Source organism: Solanum stenotomum, chromosome 4 (assembly GCF_019186545.1).
Source record: "Solanum stenotomum isolate F172 chromosome 4, ASM1918654v1, whole genome shotgun sequence".
NCBI lineage: Eukaryota > Viridiplantae > Streptophyta > Magnoliopsida > Solanales > Solanaceae > Solanum > Solanum stenotomum.
This window is the reverse complement of record NC_064285.1, coordinates 5,098,689-5,124,641: the sequence shown is the minus strand read 5'-3', so window position 1 is coordinate 5,124,641 and position 25,953 is coordinate 5,098,689. Positions and strand designations below refer to the sequence as shown.

Here is a 25,953-nt window from a genome sequence, read left to right as displayed (position 1 = left end):
AATAAAAAATGCTTCCCCTTCTATTGTTGATGCTTTTGTCACATTCGCGGTGGGTAGCCACCGCGAATGTAACCAATGGTTGTAATTCAATCGCGAAGAACATTTTCATTTTATCTGGACAAAGCAACATGTCAGGGCGTGGTGGAGTCTTTAATCAAACCAGCTCATCAGGTACGGTTAATTTGACTTGGGATGGTATTGTTCCGCCTGAATGTCAGCCCAATCCATCAGTCCTCCGACTCAACGGAGGACTTACATGGGTTGAGGCTCACGAGCCCTTGCACAAAGACATAGATGTGAATAAAACTTGTGGGGTTGGGCCGGGTATGTCATTTGCTAATGAACTCAAAATGGATGACCCGGATATTGGAGTGATTGGATTGGTCCCCTGCGCGATAGGAGGGACAAATATTACTCAATGGGTGCGCGGTGGATGGCTTTATAACGAAATGATAAGGAGGACTAAGGTCGCGTTACAAGGTGGAGGGACAATAAGAGGGATGTTGTGGTACCAAGGGGAGAGTGATGCAATTGATCTTGATGATGCTAAATTGTATAAAGGTAGATTGAAGAAATTCTTTAAAGATGTTCGTAGAGATTTGGAGCTACCTACACTCCCTATTGTTCAGGTAATAGAAATAATCTTAACTAAGTTATGTTATATATTTTGTCTGTTTCAATTTAAATGTCTTACTCTTCTTTTAATTTGTTTAAAAAGATTGTTTCGTTTTTAGTATTTAGTAGGCTTTTAATTCCACTATTCTTGTTTTGCCCTTAACGGCACCTCCTTAGATATGACATAATGAAAGACCGATATAAAAGGATGTATATTTTGTATATAAATATCCGCAATTAGGGGTGTTCACGGTTTGAATAAAAATCGATCCAAATTGAAAAATCGAATCAAATCGATAAAATAAAACCGATTTTATTTGGGTTTGGTTTTAGATTTTTGAAAACCGATAGTATTTGGTTTGGTTATGGTTTTATTCGAAAAATCGAAGAAATAACCGAATCGATGAATTATACACATATATTTTATTAATATACATACTTAATATATTATTTTTATAAACAATTTAAAAAATCTTATACATATTTTCATTAAAATTTCTTTATAATTTACTTATTGAAAACAAAAATTCCCAAGATGAAACATTTATTAAATGAGTGTCTATGACAATTCTTTGTGGTACTGAAAATGTTATTGTCTCTTCCTTCTAGGCCAATATAGTGAATTTTAAAGCTTTATTGATAGTAAATTTAGTGATCGAAAGTTCAGTAATTTAAGTCATTCTAACTATTTTTCGTTTTGAATGGATTATTGTCATTTTTTTCACATTTTGAATGAATTGTTTCTTTTATTTTTGTATATGGTTAATAACCGAATAACCAAACCAAACCAAACCAAAACCGATAACCACCAAATCGATAAATGTATATTATATTTGGTTTGGTTTGGTTTTGATAATTTTAAAACCAATTAAGTTGGTTTGGTTTTGGTTTTGACCAATAACCGATCCAAACCGACTCGTGAACACTCCTATCCGTTATTATATAATTCAAAAGTCTTTTATATATTGTTAGTTAGCGTGTGACTATAAATTTTGAATCAAATTTTGAAAAATTACCTTAAATATATGTTTGACCATGAAACTTGATCAGATTTCAAAAATCTAGTATTCAAATATTTTCATCTAATTTTTTGGAGAAATTTTCACTTTCTTTTACAAAATTTTAATTTTTTTCAAAGTAAAATGTATGTCCAGATATAATTTCAAGTTCAAAAACTCACAACTACAGAAACTCGAATCTTTAAGTTTCAACTTCAGAATCTATAGCCAAACGGAAGCAAACGTCATGCACAGTCAAACTATAAAGACTTTGAGTAATTGTGTTGGTTATTGTGGGTGTAGGTGGCATTGGCAACAGCACCAGGGCCATATATGGAAGTGATTAGAAAAGCTCAATTGGGAATTAATCTTCCAAATGTGAGATGTGTAGATGCTAAAGGGCTTCCAATTGGGCCAGATTTGTTGCATCTTACAACTCCAGCACAAGTCCAGCTTGGGAAGATGCTGGCTAATGCCTTCCTTCAAACTCAAAGGGTGTTTCTCCCCTCTTCAAATTCAAACTAGTAATTTATGTGCCCAAAAGATCACTACTTCCCTCCGTTTCAATTTGTTTGTCTGGTTCTAATTTGATACGGAGTTTTAAGAAGTACAAATGACTTTTGAATTAATCTTATGGTCTTAAATTCAAGATATGTGGAATGTATCAAAATATCATTTAATCTTATGATTTTTAAACATATCATGTCGAAAGTTTGAAAATAAAGAGTAAAAAAAATAAGACAACTAAATTCAAATAGATAGAGTATTAAGTTTTGTGTTTAGATTTTCTTATTATTATTAGGTCATTTAGCCGTAACCAAGTTAATTACTTTACTTTTCAGTTTTCACAATCCAAAATTACACTTATTATAAAGAGTTTCATATATATATATATATATATATATAATATAGTATTTCTTCTATCTCAAAATAAGTATCGCTTTCCTCTTTTTGGGAGTCGATTATACTAATCTCTAAAGATAATTGGATTAGAATCATGTAATATGTTAGAATCAAAATCTGAATGAAAAAAATATATATATACATCCTACGATAAGTTACAACTTTTCTCATGTCAATATTATAAAAGATTATACATTTTTAAATATTAATTAAAATTCCATAATTTGAATCTCGAAAAAAAAAATAGCAACATATAATTTGAGACGTAGGGAGTAAAAGTTACTTTATATATTTAGTTCATCATTTTATGCATTTACATTGTATATTGATGTTATATTGGATTTTAATTTGGCAGGAAAATGCTAATTAATCATGCCTGAGGTTGAAGGCATATATGCTTTAATTTCTCGGTATAGAAGAAAAGGAAAAAGTTGTGTATGTTAGAACTTAGAAGTTTATTTAAAGGTAATTTTTTAAAAAAAAAATTAGATTTTTTGCTGGTGTTATTATTTCTATGTCATTTATACTACAAATTTTATTTCCCTAAATTGATTCCACATTATATGAGTCTTCTTATGATAAATAGTTGAATTCACCATAAGTTGAAGTGTCACTTATTTTTGTCTAAATCTAAATTAATTGGACTGTAAATTTGAGATATCTATGATTAAACAAAAAAAAATAATACAAATATTAATTAAATATGTCGAAAATTACTTATTATATATACATAAAGGGACAATTCCTCTCTTTTGTTTTTATTTGCAGTCTGACTCTTTATCTAAAGATGCTAAAATCAAACACACACCCAACAAAAAAAAGAAAAAAAAACTACCAAATATGGGTGCATTAATGTGAATTTATTGAGTGGATATAAACATCCACCACTTGTATACACCAAATCCATATAAAATTGTGAAGATAGCCATTCTGACTGGATAAAATCTAAACCTACAATAAAAACAAGTAAAATAAATTCAGCACATGTCAAGAGCCACAAATAAAACAATTGTACATAATCATTTGTTGATTCACTTCCCTCGAAAATCAAATTTTAGAATATATTGTATTATTACAAAGTATTTTATAATTTTTTAAAGGAGTTAATAATATTCAATAACTAATGTGCAATACGTTATCTGATGACAAATCATCAACTTAGAGTCCTTGATTGTAAGATGAGAATTAATGTTGAAGTTTATTTTTTCAACTCAATATCTAGAGTTTTCCTTCTATGTAGTACATATGAAAGGTGTATTATGTTAAACTCTGTGATACTAATATAATCATGGAGATGATAATTCATTCATATTCCAATCATACAATTGAAACAATACAAACTAACATTTAGTGTGAACTAAAAAAAACTATACTTCAACACACTAGAGTTAAGATCCAAAATTTTAAACTGAAATTTTTTTACTCAGAAGAATGATATCCTGGATTGGAAAGAAAATGTAAATATCCGTCAATTTTACATATAAATAGCCAACATTTCAAGTTGGAATATAATAACAAAACTACGCAGGTGACCTAATATCAAAGGGAAAGATAATGAAAAGGTGAAAAAAATAAACTGAAGGAATTGAAAATTCCCACCACCAATGTTGTCCGATCATTTCCACAAGTTATATCCACTTATAATTACATGTTTAACAAAGCTAGATTAGATCTAATAGCTAATAATGTCATCTTTTCTAAGCTACTAATTAACTAGCATAATCACTTACCTTCAATTTTTTAAGCATATATATTAAATTATCTAATTAGAGTAAAAGTCATTTACACCTTTTAGTGGATAAAATGTAAACTCTAATTATTTGACAATTCATTTCATGTATTCACAACAAATTATTTTTCCTAGTTGATTGCCAAAGCACAATACTATAATTTGCTTGCGAGTACAATATTCTTAGCCGTTTATTAGCAAAGAAGAGTTTTTAAGTTATAAGCACTAATAATACTTCACAACCTTAATATTCATTGACATATACAATAAATACTATTGTTAACTATCATAAGTAAGTTTGATATAATAACATATTATAATCCGATAATATGAAACTTTATTTATATCATGAACATATATAACTTAAATTCAAAACGAAGATTTTCAATCACCTGACCGATCTGCAAGACTCAGCGGTGAACTCATCCACTTTGAAAGGAGTGCCCCAATGCGAGACACTTTGATCAAAGGACTCCCAATCAGGTAAAAACACACCAAGGATCCCTAAAATACCAATAAAGTAAGTGACTATCATTTTGTTTAAAGATTGAGTGTACAAACCTATAAATACTATAACTACAGCCAAACAGGCCATTGATATTTGGAAATTCTTTTCAACGTTTTTCATTAGACCTCTAATATGACACGTTTTCTCACAGTTATATGATCAACGAGATCAGCCAGCTATTAAGTTGCTAATATTGCCCTAATTATGTGAGGAAAATTGGAAAACAAAAGAGGGAAGAAGAGGTAGAAGGTGTAGCCTTTACAATGAGAGATAAATCCAAAAAACATATATTTTAATTTTCCATTATAGCCAAACAAGGAGTTAGTTGGGACTTGGTACTGCATTTATTTTTGTGATATAAGAGAAGGACCAATATAATCAATAAGGCTGGCCTCTTGAGAAATGAAAAATAAATGATTGGGTTGACCGTTTACCTATTTTTTTATTTTTATTTAGTAATCATATCCTTAATTAACGAAAAACTATTTAATTACATAAATATTTTTATAGTTTTTATTAGTAAATATTTTTATTGTTTGAAATAATTATGCATTGTTTTACTAATTAATAATTTTATATCAAATTTTAAGTCAAATACACCTACATACATATATTTCTGCTACTAAATACACTAAAATAGGGAGAGAAGCGAGAAAGATAATTTATATATGTATCTCAGATATATGCGAATTACGCTAGATAAATGTATATAAAATACCATCTACATAGTGAAATACAGATACATAGGGAGAAGCGAGAGAGAGGTACATGCAAATCCACTTGGATACGATGTATTTGGAACAAATTATACCTATTTTTGATCTCACATAGCTGAGATACATATAACTGAACACACCAAATACATATATCTAAAGTCTAATTTCTGATAAGATTCGTGGTACTGAAAACTCTCAGAAAAGAAAGTAATTTACTTCTAAACGTGATTTGCAAGTATATGAGGTATTACATACATTCAAGGTACATTTTGAAATATAGATACATAAGGAGAAGTGAGTAGACACATACAAATTCACTTGGAGACAGTATGTCTAGAACAAATTATACTTTATTTTGACATCATGTATCTTGACAAGTCATATATATTTATTTAAAATCCAAATTCTAATAAGATTCATAATATTAAAAGCTTCCATTTAAAAAAAAAATTACTCCTAAATTTATGTTATTTTACACGTAGTAATTGGGAGTAAAATGGACTTAATAAATGTGGGTAACCGTCATAAGTTGTGTAGTATTCTCTCTTTTACACACTTCGAGATGAGTAAAATAATCTTACAAACTTCGAGATGAGGAAAATATCAGAATCATTTAATTTGTTGATTTACTTCCCTAGAATTTACATTGTATAATTGGTGGGAAGTGCTAAATGGCCAGAAAATTTAATTAGAATTTGATCAGAAAATTAAAAATACTATAATATTATTTTTATTTAAAAATAAATTGATCTTTTTTTCCATTTTTTAGTTAAAAGATATTAAAATTAAAAGAGTAAAAATGATTAAAAAGGTAAAATAACATAGATAAAATATCATTCTGATCAAATTTTCTGGCCAAAAAGTTTTTTCCATAATTGCACGGATTCAATAATTTTTATTACAATTTTATGTATATGTTAAATAAATTTATTTACTAATATACATCAATTATTATTTTAGATCTCAATAATTTAAATTTAAAAAAAAACTTAAATTCATAAACTTTAAAATTCCACTCTACCTCTATACATAATATATATATATAAAATTTTTTGAAGAAATTTATAGCATTTATCTACTAATATGTACTGTTATCTAGTATCACCAACCAACATAAGAGACCTTGAATATGAGGAGTGGAGAACCTACTTCAATTAAAGCTCACTCTTTTTTTTTTACATATATATATGTTGTACTAGTTTACTATAATTACATATTAAGAAAAAAATGAGTTAATTCAATACTCTCTTTGTTTTAATCTGTTTGATTATTTTTCTTTATAGCTTGTTTAAAATTCATTCCTTTTAATTTATTTTTTAAATTTTAACTTCCACATGACATGTTTAAAATTATAAAATTAAATAACATTTTGATGCATTTGACATATCTTTAATTTAAAATTACAAAAAAAATTAAAAATCTTCTTTATTTTCTTATATTTTGTGCCAAATCAAAATTGACAAATGACAGTCAACTTTAAAGAGATGAACTTTTTTATATATAAATATATATAAGTCTAAAGTTTCCCAACGCCTTCACTCATTGTTCATCCCATCATTACAGTATTTCAATTAATTATTTATGGTGGATTGTAGTTGTTAAGATTTGGTACCATATATATTTAAAAGATATTCCAAATCAATTGTGAATATGACGTATAAGGTAGCATAACACTAACACTTATTTTGATCAAGTCATAGTGTTATTAGGTCCGAAATAAGCAAGTGTCATGCGGAAGCTAGCAAAACAAACTTCAAAAGACCATGAGTAAGAAGATAAGTAAGAAATATACCAAAAGACACAAAGATTTAACGTGGTTCGGTTAATCGACCTACGTTCATAGGAGATGAGCAATCCACTGAGAGTATAAAATATAGAGAGAAATAACCTCAACCAATTCACTCGGAATACAATGAGGTTCACAAATTCTCCCCCATAACCAAAACTCTCAAAACTCTAGGACTACATTGTAAATAGTGATGAAGTTAGAAGGAACAAACTTCTATTTATAGTGTCCGAAACCTTTTCCTACAAAAAAATGACTAGTTAAATTTTAAACCTTTTCTTAAAAGGAAATCCTATTTATGGTAAAAAAACTCAGGGCAATTAATACTCAACAAGTGTCTGGATGAAACTTTCGTTAAGTTAAAGATGTTCGGGAATACATACAATCTTGTATAAGTAGGAGTGTCTATTTTTACTATTTGGCTTATAAAAAGCAACATCTACTCGACTCACTTTATACATGTAATAACAACAATAATATACTCGGTATAATTTCACAAGTGAACTCTAAAAACGATAAAATGTATACATCCTTAGTCCTCCACAATGCTTTTCTTTTATTCAGACTTGAAATCGGCAATGTAAAAGTCGATCTTTAAAACCATAATTTTTTTTCGAGGCACTATAGAAAGCTTGATGGGAGTAATTGGCCTTGTTTTCTACCTAGGATAAGAAACAAAATATAAAATGAAATTAAAAATAAAATAAAAATTGTGGCTGCAATTTGGCCATCAGTTTCTTCCAACTCACATTAGTTGAACCAATCACTTTCATAGGGGTTACCCAAGTGGGAGAATTAAGTTGTGTTAGATAGCTATCTTACTAAATTCATCCTTCAAAAAGTTCAATTTTTTCTGTTTGTTGTTGAACCATTAATCTTATTGAAGAAAATATATTTTAAATTATTTAATTATACTGAGCCTCAATATGTGTGCTAAGATCTTTGTTTGTTTTGATACCATATTGGATTGTCGGGGTGGATCGGACCTAGAGTATAGCTTACAAGTTACAAGTTCGTTCGAATTCAATAGCTTTGGTCCAAACCCTTTGTTTGTCTAATTGTCTTAATAAATTATTGAATATATACAAATTATTATTTTAGAGCCTATTAACTTAAAAGAAAAAACTAAATTTCGAGCCCATAAGCTTCAAATCCTGATCGACTCCACCCTATTGGAGTGTTTTTTATCGGCATAATACAGAAAAAAAAAAACACTCCAATTTTGAGCATGCACATCTAGACACCTCAACTCGTGTCCACTTTGATAGTTGATCATCTAGACACCTCCAAATTTATGTGTCACATCAGCATCAGGTATCCACAAGACACTGTGAGGATGAGTTGGAGTGTTCAGTTGTTAGTCGAGACTAAGTTGAGGCGTTTAGATGTTCATTGTCAAAGTTAGAGTGCTTACTTACCATCCGAGGCTAAATTTGAGTGTTTGCTTATGTCTTATTCCCTTCTTTGTAACATCCTATTCATTAGTGAAAGTTACATGTATAGTAGTAAAGGGATAAGACTAATCCTAGTTCACTGCTGTCCAAGAAAGACACATTAGCATGGTGGTGTTAAGATAGGTGACACATTGTTGGTAATATTTTGAGGTTCTTGAGGAAAAAAAAAGATGTCAGGTGGTGGTTGTAGTATAGTATGGTTTAGGAGGGATCTGAGGCTTGAAGATAATCCAGCACTGGCTGCTGGAGTGAGAGCAGGATCAGTGATTGCTGTGTTTATATGGGCACCAGAAGAAGAAGGATACTATTGTCCTGGAAGAGTGTCAAGATGGTGGATTAAGAAAAGTTTGGCTCATCTTGATTCATCTTTGAAGAAACTTGGCACTTCACTCATTACAAAGAGATCTAATGATAGCGTTTCTTCTCTTCTTCAACTTGTGAAATCTACCGGTGCAACTCGGGTTTTTTTCAATCATTTATATGGTTAGTTATGCTTGTTATATTAGTACATACTCCTATTTGTTGGTTTTTTGTTCATGTAGTTTCTTGTTCTTCGATTTTTGTTTCTTATCGTATTATTTTGTTGTAGTTACTACTCAGTATGGTTTGTTATGTTTCACTTCTTAGTAGTAGTTTGGTGTTGAGTGTTTCTCATTACTTTATATTATGTTTCACTTCCTCTGTAATTGATGTAGTATATAAGTTATATTTTCCCTGTTTTTGGTTGCTCCTATGCTGGTAGTTGTTGGATATATGCGACAAAGTACCACATGAAAAGTAGAAGAGATCAAAGAAGCTACTTATAATGTGTGGGATAATCTTAATGGTGAGAAGCCTTTTGGGGAAAATCGTACAGGCTTGTCTTAGAACGGACAATAAGCATATCATTTTTCGTGTGTTTTTGTATAATTTGTAATTTAACAAAGAGGGGTATATCCTGAAATACTTGATCATATATGCTTGTGAATGTGGATTTGTTATATTAGAAGGTTTATAATCAAAGTATTGTCTTCCATAATAATTGCATTTATTGTCTTTTGCTTTAGATCCAATATCACTTGTAAGGGATAATCGCGCAAAGGAAACCTTATCAGCTGAAGGTGTATCTGTGTGTTCTTTCAATGCTGATTTGCTATATGAACCATGGGAAGTTGTTGATGATGAAGGCCGCCCATTCAGCACATTTTCTGATTTTTGGGAAAAATGTCTTACCATGCCTTATGATCCTGAAGCTCCACTTCTTCCGCCTAAAAGGATAATATCTGGTTTGTTCTCATCTGCGTGCCTTGTATATTATTCATGATCTTGCTATATGCATATTCACCATTTTGTTCCACTGATGTACCTAAGAATCAGATAGAACCTACTGCAATTTTTCCCATTTTCGTTTGACTGGGTACTCTACTGTTTATTTCGGGGAATTTTCAGGTGATGCATCAAGATGCCCTTCAGACAACTTGGTGTTTGAGAGTGAATTAGAGAAAGGAAGCAATGCACTTCTTGCTCGAGCGTGGTCTCCAGGTTGGAGCAATGCTGATAAGGCACTCACTACTTTCATTAATGGACCATTGATTGAGTATTCCAAGAATCGTAGTAAAGCTGATAGTGCAACAACCTCATTTCTGTCACCACGTTTACATTTTGGTGAAGTCAGTGTTCGTAAGGTATTCCATCGTATTCGTACTAAACAAACTCTCTGGGCTAATGAAGGAAACAAAGCAGGTGAAGAGAGTGTCAACTTGTTCCTCAAGTCCATCGGCCTTAGGGAGTTCTCGAGATACATGAGCTTTTATCATCCTTACAGTCATGAAAGGCCATTGCTTGGTCAGCTAAAGTACTTTCCTTGGTTAGTAGACGAGGGTTATTTTAAGGCGTGGAGGCAAGGTAGAACAGGTTATCCGTTGGTTGATGCAGGTATGAGAGAGCTTTGGGCCACTGGCTGGCTACATGATCGTATTCGAGTTGTTGTGTCTAGTTTCTCTGTTAAGGTTCTGCAGCTTCCTTGGACATGGGGAATGAAGTATTTCTGGGACACACTGTTAGATGCAGATCTCGAGAGTGATGCTCTTGGTTGGCAATTTATTACCGGTACCCTACCTGATGGTTGTGAGTTCCTTGGAATTGATAATCCACAGGTATTTCCTTATAATCATAGCATTTTGTTGTAGTTACTGTCCTTTTTTCAGACTGCTTTGTCATGCTCTCTATAGTATTTTGCCATGTCTTCTCCACTTCGTCATTTCCTTTTTGAACTGCTTTGAATTGCTTTTTCTTGCGCCGAGAGTCTGTCGGAAACAACCTCTCTACCTCCTAAGATAGAGATTAAGGTCTGCATACACTCTACCCTCCCCAGACTCCACTCGTGGGATTACACTGGATATTTTCTTTATTTAGTACTTGCAACTATTGAAGCTCTTACTTTTTCAATTTCTATATAGCAGCATTACCGACTGACAAATATGAAGAAAATTTGTTGACGCCCCCCTCACATGTGAGCCCATTCTTTTTCATGAGTTAGCCTATGTGGAGTTTTTTTCTTTGATAATGGGTAATGGAGACTCGAACCTAGGATAGGTGTCTGCTCTGATACCATGTTGAAGCATGTGACCGTCTCATCTTAAGTTTAAGTTGTTAGATAAAGCATACCTTTTGTTTACTTAATTATGTTTTCAACACGTTCATCCTGTCATGGATAACTTTAATTGCTATTGATTGTTTATTGTCTTAACTGTAGTTTGAGGGATACAAGTTTGATCCAAATGGGGAATACGTTCGACGATGGCTTCCTGAACTTGTTAGGCTGCCCACTGAATGGATACACCACCCATGGGATGCACCAGAATCTGTACTTCAAGCTGCTGGCATTGAGCTTGGTTCCAATTATCCTTTTCCCATCGTTGAAATCGTTGCAGCAAAAGAACGACTAGAAGAAGCGTTGTCGCAAATGTGGCAGCTTGAAGCAGCTGCAAGATCTGCTATTGAGAATGGAATGGAGGAAGGACATGGAGACTCCACTGATGAGTTTGTCCCAATAGCTTTTCCTCAGGCTATGCACATGGAAATGGAAGATAATAATGTACCAGTCAGGAACAATAATCCTACAATTACTGCTATACGACGTTATGAAGATCAGATTGTTCCTAGCATGTCATCTTCCTTTTTTAGGAATGAAGATGAAGAAACCTCTGTTGATATTAGAAATTCAGTTGTAGATAGTAGAGCAGAAGTTCCAATAATATCGATGTAAGGCAAGAACTATGGAATACGTACACTTGACCAAGGCATTGTGGTAAATAGAAGCAACTCCGAAGATCAACATGAGTATCACATTTATATACGGATACGATGTCTCTACCTCTCTGTACCAGACATTAGGTTGAGACTATACGTAGTAGTTATGACTTTAGTTCCAGAGGATGTCGAAGCTTCATGGAACTTTCTTAACCTGTGTGTGATTTATTCACTTGCTACAGGTGTATCGTTGTGGCCAGCATTTGGAGAGTTGAAATTTCTCAGATGATCACTCGACTAATAGTTATCATCTTAGAAAGTCACTTTCTTTGTTGGAAATATTGGAATCGAGAAGAAAGGGTGACTTTCTGAGATAACAACTATTAGTCAGGTAACTATCTGAGAAATCAACTGAGCATTTGGATTATGAATCAGCACACTTAGCCTGGGATCAATCTATATCTGCTGCTTTCTCTCATAGCCTGGTATTATCAGCTGTAAATTTGTGTATAGCCTCTAATTGAATGAGGTGATATGTCCAGATTTTCTTATTTTTCTGCACTTCTTACCCATTAGTACTGGTGTGTTTCCGTTGTATAGAATAGGTTGTTGGGATATACTATTAACCATGTAATTGTGTTATAGTATTTTTTATTTAATCCCTTGTAAAGATTTTTTAAGTTATTTATTTAATATAATAAATTTTTGTTTAAATAGATCATTATGTATATATATGTGTCCATTGCTTATATAGTAGACAATTTTGTGTATGGAGTATTTTAACTCATACACGGAAGATTAAAATTGTTGGTGCATATAAGTTATAAATTTATGTTCACGATCAAAGATGAAGTAGGACGAACATCTTGATGATCGTAGCACAAGATTAAATATAATTTGATCTTAATTATCAGAATGGTTAAATTCAACTTCTTGTGCTAGTACATTTTGTATGTATTGAGCGGGCCAATTAGAGACATTTGTTTATGTTCTGAATATTTATAAATAAATTCTCTAGTCCACTACATGTACTTATACTCTCAATCTTGATATAATTATTATGATCTATGTAATTTATTTTATTGTTTTAATCTATTAAAAGGTGAGACTTTTTGATGAGTCAATAAATTCCTAATAGATTAGATAATGACAAATTACATTAGTGAAATAATAATTAGTTGATAGAACCATGTCTCGGACCCGAGTTGAAGACACCCCTTTATGGTTACTAATAAGTTTTCACGTGAAAACCCTGCAGGTGGATTTTAGATCCGTCACGTGAAATAAGTTAAGTAAATATAATAAAGGATTAATTTAGTCAATGCATTAAATTTTCAGATAATTTTGATTTAATTGATTGGTGTCGGTAATTCTAACACGGGGGGTTAAATAAGATGTAGTGGTAGATTTCAAAATTAAATCGAGAAGTGCAATTACAGAATTTTGGTGGAATACTTTGTAATTTATTGCGATATGGTTAATTCGTTCATTTGAGAATTATTATCGTAGTTGGAAGCCTCTATTAAATATATCTACGGTCCTTACTATGCCTGATTAATTGACCAAGTTTGAAAAGAAGGACAAATTAATTTTATTGTTGATCTTCTTTAAAGGATGAATTATTTGAGAATTAAAGATTGAGTTAGTTACAAAAACGTTTGGCGTTAAATGGATGAAAACGTTTTTGTTCTTATTACAAAAACGTTTGGCCTTTAATGGATGAAAACGTTTTTATCTCAATTTATTCTCATGATCCTCTTGATTGCTAATTAAGCCTGAAATTTATTTGGACGTTTTTCCTATTCATTCTTGAGTTGGAAAACTAGATAAATAGGCTGGATGTGGCATGAAAGAAAGTTATCTTTGAAAAACAAGTAATACTTGCCCACACAAGTAACTTGGTTGTAACAGTCAATCAGGAAATAGGAGAAGATCGTAGCTCTGGATCCTTGGCATCTGGATGACTTTTGTAGAAGTTTCAACAGGTTAGTGTTCTTCTAAATTCGTTTATGTTATATTGTTTAGTCTATATGTATGATTTGTGATCCTGAATATAGCTTCCGTTGTGCATATTCTAACATAGGTGTACTCTTTAAAGTCAATGTGTCGAAAGGGATTGAAGTCTCGTTGAGATATAATATAATTAAGTAATAAAAAATGCAATCATTCTTATAGCACGAATTCTCACATTTTGACATTCATGTATTTTCACCAAGTACTTTTAGGTGTTACATAATCTCCTACGTACTTGTTGGTATGCATCTTATGCTTCAGATTTTCGTATTCTGCTTTGGTTGCCGGAGAAGGCTATACATCCCTGTTGCTGTCATGGCTCCAAGAATCGGGGCAATAACGAAGACCCATTGGTTCTTATAGACACCTGAGACTATTGCAGGGCCTAAACTTCTTGCTGGATTCATAGAAGCTCCAGTAATTGGCCTGCAGATATGAACTTTTAGTAAGTAACAAACTTGTCTATAGAAAATGTTATACTCTACATTGTTAGAAATTCCAAATCGGAATATCACACATCGATTAATCAAAGAGAGATTCAACAATGAAAAGAAAGATCAATTCGTTGGGATCTTTCCTTTCTTCAACAGAACGAAAAGAGATAGAATCAAGTACGGAGGCAGGATAAGTTACTCATCCTAGACTTTTCATTGTCAAGAATTTACGTTGCTCAGACTCTTCAAAAATAGGTTGTCTGTCGGATCCTTCAAAAGCTACGCAGCTTTGGAGGATCCGACACGGGTGCAACAACATTACAAGTACATCTTGAGATATGATTTTACCCTGCAATGAGGACTTCAAACACTAATGTCACTCCAATTGCAACTCCAGCTACCTCTTTGGTCTGCATTTGAAGATAGTAAACTGATTAGGAGGACATTCTAGTTGATTAAATAAATGAAATATTCGTGAAAAACGTACCGCTCGATCATCAGTAGCAGCTCCACAGATCACAAACATCAAAATGAGAGTCATTAAGAACTCCCAAAATATAGCTTCAAAATCAGTGACTGGACTTTTGTACTGAGTTAACATTGGTAGTATGTCACCTTGGTGATTAAATAACACTCTCAATGTAAGACTTGCAAGTGTAGAGCCCAATAATTGAGGTAGTACATATATAGGTACCTGCAAGAATCAGGGGTGGATGTAGGCTTTAAGTTACTAGTTCGACAGAATTCAATAACTTTGGCCCGAACCTTGTATATGTGTTGATAAATCTCCTAAATATGTACAAAACTAAATATCCTACCATTCAAAACTCATAAAGTCCAAATCTTGGATGCGCTTCTGATCCTTGTGCATATAACTGATAGTACATTCTACATATATTTAGTTTAAGACCACAAAATTTAAAAGTCTTATGTACTTTTTAAAGTTTTTGTTAAGTCAAAACCAGACAAATAAATTGAAATGGAGGGACTATCATAGAACTAAGTGTGAACTATTAGCATAAAAAAGTAGCTGGTGTAATCGTATTAATTTAAAATTCTAGATCCTCCCATCACTTGCACGACTAGTAGTGCACACATTGGATTCATACTGTAGGTGCAAAATCAAGAATTCATTGATGTTTGATAAGTTCTTACTTGCATTAATGGTAGTTTTTGAGCTGCAGCAAAGGCAATGGTGACCGCGGGGTTGAAATGGGCGCCAGAAACATGACCAAGAGTGTATATTAATGCCATCAATGATAAACCCCATGCCAATGCTATCCCAACAATAGTGAGTGTCCTTTCTCTATCAACAAGAGCTGATCCACAACCCACAAATATGAAAATATAGGTTCCCAACAGCTCAGCTATAATCTGCATAATTGCGCGATTAAAATGAAATGAAACAAATTGTTAGTAGCAAACGATATAACAAGAGCTTGTAGGCAGAGGCGAATACAGAATTACAGAATCTAGAGTCAATGAGTTTAGAATGAGTATACTTTATAATTATATGTAAATGTTCCAATTTATGCATTCCCACCAGCTCTGCTATAATCTACTTAATTTCACGACTAAAAATGAATCTAACAGGAGCTTGTAGGCAGAGCCCAGAGGCAAATATGTAATTTAGAGTCAATAAGTTCAAAATGAATGTGCTTTATAATTATACATATATGTTTCAATTTATACGTTCCTACAAACTCTGCCTATTAGTTCACCGTGACCAACATAACATGAACTTGTAGGCAGAGGAGAGTCAGTGAGTTCAGAATGAATATACTTTATAATTATACATAAATGTTTCAATTTATACGTTCCTGCAAACTCAACCTATTAGTACACCGTGACCAACATAACATGAGCTACTAGATAGAGGCAAATACGTAATCTAGAGTCAGTAAGTTCAAAATGAATGTACTTTATAATTATACGTAACTACCTTTTGGAAAGCAGATAGGAAAGGACTCTGAACAGTTCCATGCTTTCCTTCTTCCATGCTTGTAAAATCAGCAACAATTCCATTTTTAGATGAAGTTGTAGAGATTATAGAAGTTATGCTGGCCATTTATTTCAAGTTTAAGGGTAGCTTATTAGTTATTACCATTACTCTTGGTTCTTTATAGTATGTGGAATTTGACTAGGCACAAAGATATTATCCCTAGATATAATTCTTGATGTGAGAGAGAGTTTATTAAACAAGAATATAGTCCGGGCGGAGCTAGAAGTCCAAGTATGGATTCGGTTACACTTAGTAACTTTTGCTCAAATATAAATTATAATAGTGTATTTGTATTAAGAAGTTTATTAAATTTTGAGTTTAGATCTCAGTTATTAACACTTGAAATCATCGTTATAAAATCAAAACTCATAAAGTTAAAATTCTGACTTCGCCTCTGAAGATAGTGAAGTGTAAAGATGAACTTAAATACTTTTGAGAACAATTCTTAAGGTTTTAAAATATTGTGTGCCGAATTTTAATGATGTTACATTTTATTCTTATAAGGACAAATATTTATTGTTGAGACAAAATCCTAGTAGTTCTATTGGTTATTCCAAGCCGGCACTTGTTGGAAGATAAGAAAATTGCAGGCAGCTAAAAGCCCTGAAATTTCTATTTAGAAAGTGATAAATAAGTACCTATTCAGAAGAAAGACCTCTAGAGATTCTTATAATACGTGGAAGTATCGATATTTTTTCGTAGAGTCGTTCGGTTTGAATACAACATGTGAAGAACATAAGTCACATGTCGATCTCAAAGCTTCATTTTATTAGTAAAACAGAATAATGTTTTGATCTTATTTTGAAAAGAAATGCTAAAAAAAAAGTTAAATGGGGTGAGAGAGGCTCGAACTCTCGACCTCAGGATTACTCAGAAGCTATGAGACCTACGCGCTAGCCAACTGCGCCACCACCCCTTTGATGCTTTCAACTCTGCTAGTTACTATTATATACAAAACATAAAGGGTCATTTGATAGTTAAGTAAAGTTACGCAGGTATTAATAATACATGAATTAGTTATGAAATAGTATGTATAATTCAATGGAGTGATTAGTTATTCATGTATTAATAATTTCATCTTCTATCCTACGCAAAATTATACAGAGAATCTCTCATAACTTATACATGTATTAGTTATATACATGTTTTAAAATTACAAACCAAACATCGTATTAATTTTACACATAGTCCTAACCAGCTGCCAAATATGATATATTACTCATATAAAATCTAATATATATATATATTTCTCCTAACCAGCTAACAAACAACCCCTGAATTTTTTTTTGCTAAATGAAACAACTACTTAACTTTTTGTATATTTAATATTATGAATGGACCTGAACCAATATTAACAAATGGCCCAGTGCAAATATTGCATAGAAGTCTCTGGTAGAATAATTTGGGTTATGCAGTGTAGGTTATTGTAAATTTTATCAGATTAGTAATTAAGGCTTATCAAAGGGATTTATTTATAATAAGTGATCTGGCCGTATAAATAATGTTTACACCTTCAATGTGTAGAATTTAAATTCATATTAAAAATGAACAAATGTAATTTAACATGTTATAACATATTATTATTAAATAATCATCAATTACTCCTAGTCCACTTTATCATAAGACATGATTTTAAAAACACCTCAAATAATTCAATTTAAATCACGTCGCTCGAAATCATGTCTCATTCCACTGTAAAAGTCATCGCAAATGATGGAAGGAAAAAAATCGTGTGACTAAATTTTAAACAATGATAACTTGAAGAAATATTGTGTGAATAAATTAAAACAATATGCTAAACATATTAATTTCACATGTGAAGTCTGAACCCAAATAGATTTTGGACCTAACTGGGTTGAATTCAACACTTTTTTTTTAATTGAAAGTGAAACACGTTTTAATAACTTAAAATCAAGTCATAGAGTTCAGATATACTGTTATTTATTTATTTATTTTTTCAACAAATGTGATTTTCTTTTATATTGGTACAAACTCACTTTAGGATCATCAATTGTCGCAATGCGGTGGTTGAGAGTACTGTTTGTCTTTTAATTAGAGTTTCTAGTTCTGAGTATGAAAAATGTTTGATGGAAAGCGCTATGTTTGAATGAGTCCTACCTGTCGGCACAAATTCAGATTAATCAGATTTCAATGCGGATATCAGATACTAGATAGAATCATCGAAACTAAAGAAGAAATCACTTTAATTAGTTTCAGTCTCATTTGAATTTGAAAAAAAGAAAGAGGTAGTAATACTTTTTTATGTTTTGTTTCAAAATCAGGTGGAAAATTCAGATTTAATATAATTTATTTTCAGTTTTTTCTTAGTCAATTGCCATTAGCAAAATAGTTTTTCCCCGTTAAACACAAGACCTATAAAGTTTAAAGTTTATTTAAAGAATGCTTCAGGTGATTCTCGTTAAAAACTTAAAAAATATGCTCTATGTGGCATATCTGATATCTCCCTCTAAAATAATATTTTACAAATTCGTTCATAATTTAGGATAATGATCATAAATAGTTTATCTGACTTCTTATTTTATTGCATCAAAATTACTAAGTTGCTTAACAAAAATATATGTGATAATATTACTTGTTTCTACTCATTAATGGTGAAGTCAGAAATTTCGTTAAGAATATTTAAGATTTAATATCAATAAAAAAAAAAATTGAACCTATACATTTCATACAATTTTCTCTATATATAGTATAATTTTTCGATAAAGAGTGTCCAAGTGGTCACCCTACTATACTGCTAGTCATTGAATCATTGATATAAGATTTAAGGAGGTTTATGATCTTGTTCAAAATATATATTAAAAAAAGTATTGTTTTTCAAACTCAAAAAGTTAACAGGGTAAAATAAGATTTACTCTTTATTTTATTGCATCAAAATTACTTAATTATTTTCTATAATAAAAAAAAAGTACTCTATTTTGCCTAAGTATCAAAGAAAGCCATATAATTTTGCAAAGGTATTTCAGAAAATCGCTTATGCAACTTTTTTTTTTTTGAATCATCAATAGGTCATTCAATTTTGTTTAAGCATTATACAAGATGAATATCGTGTTTTCTAATGATTTTATGTGATAGTTAGGTAAAATTTAGTTGCTAAAATTGTCGGACCAGAAATATAATTTAAAAATAAATATATGAAAGTAATTAATTGTTTTAATTATAGTTAAAGACTTATTTTTAATTTATTAAATCTCAAATCAATGATTTAAATTTATGACATATATCTCTTGTTCAAATAAAAACTTAGAAAAAATGGAGAGAATGAAAATGGAGAAGAGCCAAATTCATTGAGCATGGAAGGATGCGTTAGGAGTATTTTTGTCTCTCTTTAGACATTAAAATAGTAATTCAATTCGTTCATCACATTATCGACATGGTTATAAATTAACATTTTTTGTTCGTTTTTCAAAAATATATTCCACAAGTGACCAGGGACGTAGCTATATAGTTTTTAGGGTGTCCAATTTGATATCCTTCGTTAAAAAATTATATAGTATATACAAGTAAAATAATATACAAAGTGGTTAAATAACGTAATATGGACACCCTTAACATAACAAGGTGTTGTAACCTAGTGGTTTTAAGTTATCTTGATAGTGCCAAACCTTTAAGGTTTGTGAGTTCAAATCTCGCAAGTAGCAGCTTCAAGCCTTTTTTTTTTCATTTTTTTTAGTGTTAAAATTTCTAGTGCACTCATTCATCCAAAAGAAAAAATATACTCGTGTACAATTTCTGAACACACTTCGTAAAATTTCTGACTGTGCCACACACAAAACAGTTTGAATACTAATAATTTAGGCATGTGTACTATATAGTGTACCTCTCGTTTAGTCATGTTACCAAAAGAATAGAACCAACATGTATGGCCTAAAGTGAATTCCGGGATTCCCCACTTCTTTGAAGTTATATATATATATATATATATTTAAATGTTGATTTGAAATTAAAACCTCATATCACATGTAACATACCTATTGAGAAGCGAACTCTCACCAATAAGGTAAAGGTTCAGATAGCCTATCTATTGAGTTATTAAGAGTTTTCGATATCTTTCTCTCTAATAAAATATTATGATAATTTTTTATTTGAAAATAAAGAAAGAGACATAGTTTGCTTAGAATACCAATTAAACACGTTAATAATTACTTTCCGCCTATACTATAGTGATAGTGGTTATCTTGATTTCAATGTGTTTATTTATTGCTTGTTGATTGAAAATAAACAATAGTTTAATCCTTTCAACTTTCAAGTTTCACCATAATAAGATATTATTTTTCCTTCGAGATAATGCAAAAGAAAATGACAGGGTAATAATAAAATAATCTTTTAAAACATAAATTCAAACTTCGTCAGACTTTCATACAGATATCAAATATCGAGTGAATGACGAAAAGAAAAAAAAAAAGAGAAATTGTGTAAATGAAGGAACATCATTTTTGTCTATACGAACAAAAATGGAGTTCTTTGCCGACCTAAGCATATTTGCATAAATAAAATATATGCCGACTTGTTTCTAATAGTAACAAACCAGTAATTTTAATGTCATTTATTTGAAAATAAAGTCGTCTTCGATAAAAAATTTTTTTTTATCACCAATGTGAACCTTTTTAGTATATATAGATCTGAATTAATTGAGTTTCTAATCAAGTTCATGATACGAAACAAATAAAATTGGCAAAAGGACCATTCCTATTTATGAAACTAAGGTGGAGACTACTCTTTTCGTTTATTTGTCTAATTTTAATTTTAAAAAAACTTTTAAATCATAAAGAGAAAAAGTTATGTGATCGACGCACGAAAAATTATATCCATCGATGACTTTTTATATAGTATAATTATTGATTATGAGATCAAATCTTTGACAAATTTCTTACTCTATTTTATCACTTTAAGATTAATATGATCTCATTTTTATATTTCTGTAGCCAATAAATTATTATCAAGTTGTTGGTGTTTGGTGAGAATATAAATATATAACGAAAAAGGGTGAAAAATATCCCTTTTATTGTAAATCTCCGTTATATTATTTTTTATCATGAACGTTACAAAATTAATGCAAAAATATCTTTCCCCAATATAATTTGCGCCTTGCACCTATCACAAGTGATGTAATAGTCAAAATATACTTTTAAAATATAAATTGAAATTTCTGTTATTAATACGTAATAATAGTAGATTTATTGGTCGTTCAAAATGCCGACTTATTTTGTTCCTATGAAATCACGAATACTTGGATTTATTGAAAAAGAGAGATTAGCTCGAGGCAAATAAAATTAATCCCATTGAATACATAATATTAGATGTCAAGTTAGAATTTTAACGGAATAAATTTTAAATTTTATAACATGATTTCAAGTAGAGGCGAACCCATGTTGAGCATAGGAGTGTCAAACAACACCTCTTCGTCTGAAAATTTTATCAAGTATATATTAATATTTACATAAAGAGATATATTAAACAAAATGATACTATTTGGAAAAAGTTAGTCGTTCGATGTGTTGATTTTGTTGTTTGAGACTGAGGGTTCTTGAGTCAACAAATATAACCTCCTTATATATGATAATTAAACTTTATTTTTTCTTCTATAAATATTGATATCACTTTTTATAAATTATGTGTACATCACTCATTATTGGTGTTGGACTTCTAGCTCCGCCCCACATAGTATTATTTATTATTATCAATTTAACTATGGCCTAACCCATCGGTGGCCCCCTAAATTTGGCACGAAATTTCACTTAGGCTCCTTAAGTGAGTGATGTTCATTTTTGACACCTCATGTAGGGTCTTGCTGTATCATTTTAACACTTTTTGCTTACATGGCTTAGTGAGTGTAATACACTCACCTTTTTAGTTGACTTTTAAAAAATTTTCTCTTCTTCTTTCCCATTTTCAGCCACCATTTCTGAAACTTAAACATCCAACTATGGTGAATCAAAACAGTTACCATAAACAATTGAAAAATGATAGAAATTGTTTTAGAAATTTAGAAATGTAACCATTTTAAGATTTACTTAGTAAATTAATTTATGAGAATCTTTCCCAAAAGGATTGAATATTTACATAGAAGTAGTTTTTATTTTTATTTTTGTGAATCTGCTAATTAGGGGAAAAAAGAAACAAAAAGATATTTTAAAAAAACACTAATAAAGGAGCCGTGTGTAGGTTGGCATGTTTCTCATATGTTTTTGCAAGTATTTGGAGAAGAAAATCGCCTTGGGGGCGGGAGAACGGGGTGTGTGCAGATATTTCTGAAAAATGGGTGGGGGGTATTTCTGCAAATGGATTGGGGTGTTTGGAGAAGAAGACTGTGGGGGTGGTGAGGGAATTTTATTGGCTAAATTTTTAAAAAAAACTATTTGGGCAAAAATCCATATGTCATTGATTCATTGGTTACTTTTTATTTTTACTCAAAATTTATTGTTTAAGAATTGTTTTTGACACAAATGGCAAATGTCATTGTTTAATTTGTCACTTTACACGTCATCGTGAGTGTAACACACACACTTTATATATTTTTGTTGATTGGAAAAAAAGTGTCAAAATGATATAGCGATACCGTACATGAGGTGTCTAAAATAAACATCGTCCAGTTGAGGTGTCTAACTGAAACTTTGTGTCAAATTCAAGGGACCACCGATGGATTAGGCCTTTAACTATTGATGCGTTGAATATTTTATTTATTTTATTGATATATGTGTTGTCAATGTCACCAAACAAATAATAGCATGGGCATTGATGTTTGCTGGGATTGGCTCCACGATCCAGAGAGATAAATGCAGATTCACCCAACTCTCCATAAATAATTTAAATAACACTCTGAAATTATGTTGGTCACATTTATGTAGCGAGATTGAACGCAATTTAAAAAAAAAAAAAAGAAAAAAGAGATAGATACTTGTGATTTTAAACATACAATAAATACATATTTTATTTAACTTGCCGTTATTATTATGAAAACGAACTATAGTATGAACAACTCTTGTTACAAGTACACAAAAAGTAAAATTAAAGAAAATAAAATTACAAACATATTATAAACTTAATGTTTGGATGCAAGAAGAACATCATTGACCACTTTGTCAATGTTCACATATGATGATCCTGTTGATTTTTTAGCTGAAATTTCAGCCAATTCTTTCCATTCCATTGCCTTTTTCTTCATTTCTTTGCCTTTTTCACCAACCATTAATTCCCTAACAAGGCTTTCCACTTCATCCCTTTTCACATTATTATCAATTTCCATTCCAATATCCCATTTTGTCTCACTAAACCAACAATTTGTTTGTTGTTCCGCGAAAAACGGCCAACATAACATAGGCACCCCACTAGTAATGCTCTCTAGAGTTGAATTCCATCCACTGTGAGTCAGGAACCCTCCTATTGCCGGATGGTTAAGGACTTAACTTGCAAGCATTCCCCTGTTTTTAGTTTCTTCCACGAATTCGGGTGGAAGAATGGATTCATAACCCGATACAATATCGGGTCTTATGATCCATAAAAACTCTTGTTGACTATTTGCAAGTCCCCAAGCAAATTCAAGAAGTTGATTTGGAGTCATAACAGTAATACTACCATAATTGACATAAACAACAGAGTTTGGTGCTTTATTTTCGAGCCATTGTAAACACTCTGGCTCTTCTTTCCATAGGCTCGACCCAAGCCCCTTCAAATTCTCGTCATCAACTTGTTTGACGAGTAAATGCAAGGGGCCTATTGGGTAGACCGGTGGAAGGAGAGTCCGGAGCGATTCAAGGACTTCACTCTCTAGTGCCTCGAATGTATTGAGGATAATCGCGGAGGCATTTTTTGCTCTCTCTGTTTCTTGGAGGACAAATTTGATCATGTATTCATCTGGATTTGTAGTTCTCAAGAAACTTGGAAGATCCCTTAAACGTACATCTTTCATGCCTGGTATAAAATCCAAAGGTTTCTCTACATGTCCATTTGTAAAGTAACTTTCATCTACAATAATCCAAAAATCGAAAAAACGGTTAAAACATCAAAAATATCATTGATGCGTAACATAAATTTATTGTAAAATTCAATAAAACCAAAACGTGTTCTATATAGGTTGCAACATCAAGTCTAAATTCTGAATACGTCTATAGACAAACAAAAACATCAATAAATCGTAATACCTTTAAGTGGAGCGTATCCTTTTTCGATAACAGTGGAATAATGCATGTACCCTAAGAAACCACAAGCACTAGTTGTCCAAAACAGAACTTCAGGGACACCAATTTCTTGTGCAGCAGCTAAAGTGAAGCTCATAACACCATCGGAGACTATGCACGTGACAGGTGGCACGTTCGACGTGTTACTAGTCTCATTAAGCTTTGCAAGAAGATCTCTAAAAGGAGCTAAACAAGTTTCAGTTGTGGATTTACATAGAGAAGGAATGTCTTGTGTTGCATCAGCATCACAAGTTGGGAGTCCATCAGGAATAGTCTCGAATCGGAACGACGGTAGGCCGTTGAGGGAATGGGGCCCACGAGACTTAAGAAGACGTCTATGGTTAAATTTAGTATTGACAAAAGTTACGTGAAAGCCTTTTTGATGGAGAATTTTGGCTAATTTTAACATGGGATTAATATGGCCTTGGGCTGGATATGGTATACAAACTGCATGTGGTTTGTTTAATTCAGTACTAATTGAACCCATTCTTTCAATTTCTCTAAAAAAAAAAAATCTCAAAAGGGAAATGAAATGAAGGATTATTATTTTTTTAGTATGATTTGGTAAGGAAGATTGAAGAAAATGGAGATATTTATAGATAGTAAAGTACCAAAAAAGATGAAGGCAAAATAGTGGTATAAAATGGGAAAACTCAACAATTTGATTTGTATAGACTGGAAGGCAGGTATGAAAGTCAAATATGACTTACTATACTTATATTATATAGTTTTATTATGCATTATTGGTAAGATATATGATGATGATATAATGGTTTTAATAATATATATTTTTTTTAACGGAGTAGGAATTTCTACCGTTTTTCTCCCTTGATTATTTGTATTCATAATCTTAGTATCGGAGATGGAGAGCATTTACAACTATTTGAACAACTCTTCCTAGCAACAATATATCTAATAACTAAATATTTTTTTTCGATAAAAATCTAATGACTAAATTATTATATAATAACATGTGCAATAATTTTACAAGGTTAACTTTTTGGTTTTTAAAATATTATGTAAATAAAATTAGTAAAAATGTTCAAATATGTCATCGAATTTTGAGAAAAGGTTTATTTGTGACATCTGATAAAATTTTAGCTCATCTATGTCATTTTTGTTTGAGAAATGGCTCATTCATGTCATTATTTTGAGAAAATGTTCATCTATGTCATCCGTTAAAAGTTTGATTTATCTATATCATTTCAGTTAACAAATAATAACATGAATAAAAATTTTTTTCTCAAAATTCAATGACATATTTTAATATTTCCCATAAAATTATTTTTTTCAAAAGGAGGGAAAAGCAAAAATTGAGGCAAAGATAAATAGAAATTTTGTCTTTTGAGGGTACACTGCCAATGGTCCC

At 31.3% G+C, this 25,953-nt stretch overlaps 5 protein-coding genes and 1 non-coding gene across 7 annotated transcripts; 2 read left to right on the top strand and 4 right to left on the bottom strand.

Annotated features, from left to right (window-relative positions):
• Positions 1 to 4: 4 nt before the first annotated feature.
• On the top strand, positions 5 to 2,965 carry LOC125862682 (probable carbohydrate esterase At4g34215). Of its 2 annotated transcripts, XM_049542806.1 has the most exons (3): positions 5 to 629; positions 1,917 to 2,108; positions 2,872 to 2,965. In XM_049542806.1, the coding sequence occupies exons 1-3, from the start codon at positions 9 to 11 to the stop codon at positions 2,884 to 2,886; spliced, it is 828 nt and encodes a 275-aa protein (XP_049398763.1). In that variant the 5' UTR covers positions 5 to 8; the 3' UTR covers positions 2,887 to 2,965. The 2 variants fall into 2 exon arrangements, with proteins under 2 accessions (XP_049398763.1, XP_049398762.1); XM_049542805.1 differs by lacking the exon at positions 2,872 to 2,965 and having other exon boundaries at positions 1,917 to 2,293.
• Positions 2,966 to 3,200: 235 nt separating this feature from the next.
• Positions 3,201 to 5,066, bottom strand: LOC125862872 (signal peptidase complex-like protein DTM1). The gene is made up of 2 exons (XM_049542995.1): positions 4,638 to 5,066; positions 3,201 to 3,467 (listed from the first exon to the last, which is right to left on the bottom strand). The coding sequence occupies exons 1-2, from the start codon at positions 4,871 to 4,873 to the stop codon at positions 3,377 to 3,379; spliced, it is 327 nt and encodes a 108-aa protein (XP_049398952.1). The 5' UTR covers positions 4,874 to 5,066; the 3' UTR covers positions 3,201 to 3,376.
• Positions 5,067 to 8,392: 3,326 nt separating this feature from the next.
• Positions 8,393 to 11,990, top strand: LOC125862670 (cryptochrome-1-like). The gene is made up of 4 exons (XM_049542792.1): positions 8,393 to 9,192; positions 9,756 to 9,974; positions 10,138 to 10,844; positions 11,444 to 11,990. The coding sequence occupies exons 1-4, from the start codon at positions 8,880 to 8,882 to the stop codon at positions 11,954 to 11,956; spliced, it is 1,752 nt and encodes a 583-aa protein (XP_049398749.1). The 5' UTR covers positions 8,393 to 8,879; the 3' UTR covers positions 11,957 to 11,990.
• Positions 11,991 to 14,025: 2,035 nt separating this feature from the next.
• LOC125862871 (nodulin-26-like) lies at positions 14,026 to 16,455 on the bottom strand. The gene is made up of 5 exons (XM_049542994.1): positions 16,330 to 16,455; positions 15,543 to 15,761; positions 14,875 to 15,081; positions 14,736 to 14,797; positions 14,026 to 14,379 (listed from the first exon to the last, which is right to left on the bottom strand). Exons 1-5 carry the CDS (start codon positions 16,453 to 16,455, stop codon positions 14,211 to 14,213), a joined length of 783 nt encoding a protein of 260 aa, XP_049398951.1. The 3' UTR covers positions 14,026 to 14,210.
• A 765-nt stretch (positions 16,456 to 17,220) lies between these two features.
• TRNAM-CAU (transfer RNA methionine (anticodon CAU)) lies at positions 17,221 to 17,305 on the bottom strand. The gene is given in 2 exon segments: positions 17,221 to 17,256; positions 17,268 to 17,305. It is a non-coding gene; the product is annotated as a tRNA-Met (tRNA).
• Positions 17,306 to 23,320: 6,015 nt separating this feature from the next.
• On the bottom strand, positions 23,321 to 25,162 carry LOC125862673 (7-deoxyloganetin glucosyltransferase-like). Its single transcript, XM_049542797.1, has 2 exons — positions 24,549 to 25,162; positions 23,321 to 24,372 (listed from the first exon to the last, which is right to left on the bottom strand). Exons 1-2 carry the CDS (start codon positions 25,069 to 25,071, stop codon positions 23,810 to 23,812), a joined length of 1,086 nt encoding a protein of 361 aa, XP_049398754.1. The 5' UTR covers positions 25,072 to 25,162; the 3' UTR covers positions 23,321 to 23,809.
• Between the last annotated feature and the right edge of the window lie 791 nt (positions 25,163 to 25,953).